General features: G+C 48.9%; 1 protein-coding gene across 1 annotated transcript; it reads left to right on the top strand.

The window, feature by feature from the left end:
* Positions 1-6: 6 nt before the first annotated feature.
* Positions 7-2571, top strand: ZCCHC18 (zinc finger, CCHC domain containing 18). Its single transcript, XM_010859815.1, is given in 4 exon segments — positions 7-188; positions 390-474; positions 1173-1660; positions 1663-2571. Coding segments are annotated over 2 exon segments (1005 nt in total). The 5' UTR covers positions 7-188; positions 390-474; positions 1173-1194; the 3' UTR covers positions 2202-2571.
* The last annotated feature ends 639 nt before the right edge of the window (positions 2572-3210 follow it).

Raw genomic sequence — 3210 nt, 5'->3', positions numbered from 1 at the left:
CCTGCCCACGCCGGAGCATTCGCTGTCCACCGGCCGAGCACAGTAACGAAAAAGGGCGCGATTGCCTGTCCCGGAGAAAGGAGGGAAGAGCTCCATCAGGATTGGGCGGCTCTCCTGTTTACCAAATCGCGAGGGCTGAAAGGCAGCCGAAGGAGCACTCCCGCGGCCCGGCTGCGCAGAGACAGGAGGTGGGTTCTACTGAATGATGCCAAATGGGTAGGATTTGCCTAGATTGACAGGAGAACGTTTTCAGGGGGATAGTTAGGGGGCGGGAAGCAGCGGGGATCGCAAGCTGTCTGCCTTGAACCCCCTTTGCATCTCCTGATCCCTTCCTGGTGAGGCATATGTGGGCGTGTGTGTCCAACTCCCATTCCCTCTCTCCGTGGCAGACCACCAAAGTCGAATTCGAACTCGATTTCTGTGCGGCTGATTGCGGAGCTGGTAGGACAACGATTTCCCGGAGTGGATTCAGGGGTATGTAATAGAGGGTCACTTTGGCTTGTATTCACAAGGTGGGAGAGGGAATTCTCCGTCTGGCTACTGTGGAGGGAGGGGTCGAGGGAGCGAGATGAGGGATGAAACTCCTTCTAACCCTTCCCTTCCCTGCCCTGCTTTGCCCTCCGCCATGGCCTGAAGACTGGGATCTTCAATCTCGCGTGGACAGAGGTCAACCTACCTCGGAATCCAGCTTTCTAACTCAAGCTCTTGTTGTGAAATAAAGGCGCGCACTTGTTTCCAAGCTCATATAGGAATCTGAGAAATAACGGGGGAAACTTTGAGAAGGGGGTGTGGTTGAGACCTGAAACCGTCAGTTTCATGGAGATCTTATTTGCTACCACAAATCTGTGAGACTTAGACCACTGCTCTCTATTTTGAGAGCCCAATATGGGCTCTAAGCACTATTTCACCTAGAATTCTAAGCCGCTGTTGCCTTCCTTCCTGGAGGATTCTCGGGAGAGGATAGTTGCAGATCTGAAAAGCACCCTGCAGCACGGGAACACCCATTAACTCCTGAAGGTTGTAATTGCCAGTTTCCTGCAGAATACTTTCAGGGCAGTAGCCGAATGGAAAATGTACCCGCAGGGTGTTCAGGAACGTAAAGGAAGCGACCGCAAACTGCTTCATGCAGTCTACTACCTTACTAACCTTTTCCCCCCTCCTTTTCTTTACAGACCCTACTGAGATACAAGGAAGATGGAGCCCAGGAACGTTGCTTTGGGGATTTCTCCTGCAGATCAGGCTTTTCTAGAAAGGCTGAGCATTTTGTTACATTCATATAGACGATCATTGTCAGTCATGGCCAGCGTCATTGCACGTGTGGGTAACAACTGGCAGCAGAATACAGCCTTGCCACCCTGGGCCCATTCCATGTTGAGGTCCCTGAGGGGGAAGGGGAGTCTTGGTCCTTCAAGGGTCAACATGGCAGAAGGAAAGATGAAATTGTTCTCCGGGAGGGTGGTGCCAGCCCAGGAGGAGGAAACCTTTGAAAACTGGCTGATACAAGTCAATGGGGCCCTGCCAGATTGGAATATGTCTGAATAGGAAAAGCTCAAGCACTTGATGAAAACCCTGAGGGGCCCCACACGGGAGGTGATGCGTTTACTGCAGACAGCCAACCCCAACCTCAGTGTGGCAAATTTCTTGTGTGCCAAGAAGTTGGTGTTGGGGATTCTGAAAGCAGTGTCACTGCCCATGGCAAATTTTTTAACACCTTGCAGGCACAAGGGGAGAAAGCCTCCCTTTGTGTGATCCGTTTAGAGGTGCAGCTCCAGAACGCTATTCAGGCTGGGATCATAGCTGAGAAAGATGCAAATCAGACACAGCTGCACCAGCTCCTTTTAGGGGCTGAGCTGAATGGGGACCTGTTCTTCAGGCTGAAGAATCTTCTCAGGATGTATGCAAATGAGCAGGAGTGTCTCCCCAATTTCCTGGAGTTAATCAGGACGATAAGGGAGGAAGAGGATTGTAATGACACTTCTATGAAATGGAAGCGGCCCAAAAGATCTGAGCTAATCATGGAGACGGTAGTAAGCCCTGTGGCATTTCAGGGCCCCCAGGCAATAGCCATCAGCACTGCTGATTGCAATGTGATAGAAGTAGATGATACCCACCCTTGCATAACCGTTGTCAGTCCTTGGATGAATGGCCTTCTAGATATCTCCCTATTCCTGTGTACCAAGATAGATATTATATACAGATAAAAGTGATCAAATATAAGTATTATTCTATGCTCTGTATTTTTTCACCAAACAATATATGTTGTGGACTTTTATGTCAATTCATAAGCATCAAGTATGCTTGCTGTCTCTGTGTGAGATTACTTTTAGGAATACAGAAGGAAAATAATAAGAAAACTAAATACAGAAGCTCTAAATGGGGGGAACTCATACTGTGGAGTTTTATCAACCTCATTTACAGATGAGGAAAATGGAAGCTGAAAGGAGCTATCTCCCAAAGAGTCCCCTATCACAACTGACCTATGGCACTGAACTAAATCTGTGTCCAATGGACTTACCTGGTGGTCCAGTGGCTTAGACTCTGTGCTCCCAATGCAGGGGCCCTGGGTTTCAATTCCTGGTCAGGGAACTATATCCCATATGCCACAACGAAGAGTTCACATGCCTCAACTAAAAGATCCTGTGTGCTGCAACTAAGACCTTGCACAACCAAATAAATAAATACATATATTTTAAAAACAATGCCCCAGTGCTTTCTTAGCTAATACATCTTGAGAAATCTGATGACAGACAGGGGAGGGGGCAATAATAGGAAATGGGTATTTCAGGGGCTCCATTCCTGTTCATTTTGGGAAGGGGTGGTGTTCCCTTCCCTGAGCAGATTCCTTAAATTGCTACTATTAATGCTTCTGAACAACACCCCGTGGCAAAAAGACTACCCTTTGGGTTGACACTACCCTCTGCCTCCCCCTCAACTGCAGAGAAAGCAGCTGCTCATGAGAGTTCAGTACCAGGAGACTTGGGATGACCCTGGCTTCACCCTAGCTACATGCTAGGGGACACCAGAAGCTCAAGAACTCCCAGCAAACCTCCCTCTGACCCAAGAAATTGAAATCACTGGGGAAAGATGAAAAACAATCTGGATGCCAGGGCATGAGAAAATACAGGGGACCCCTCCCCCACCACAGGGCAGGATATAGCTCCAATCAGGCCCCCAAAGCCACAGGGGAGCCCAACATTCTCAGACTCTTAT

Source organism: Bison bison, unplaced genomic scaffold, assembly GCF_000754665.1.
Source record: "Bison bison bison isolate TAMUID 2011002044 unplaced genomic scaffold, Bison_UMD1.0 scf7180017856872, whole genome shotgun sequence".
NCBI lineage: Eukaryota > Metazoa > Chordata > Mammalia > Artiodactyla > Bovidae > Bison > Bison bison.
This window is presented reverse-complemented; position numbering and strand designations above follow the sequence as displayed.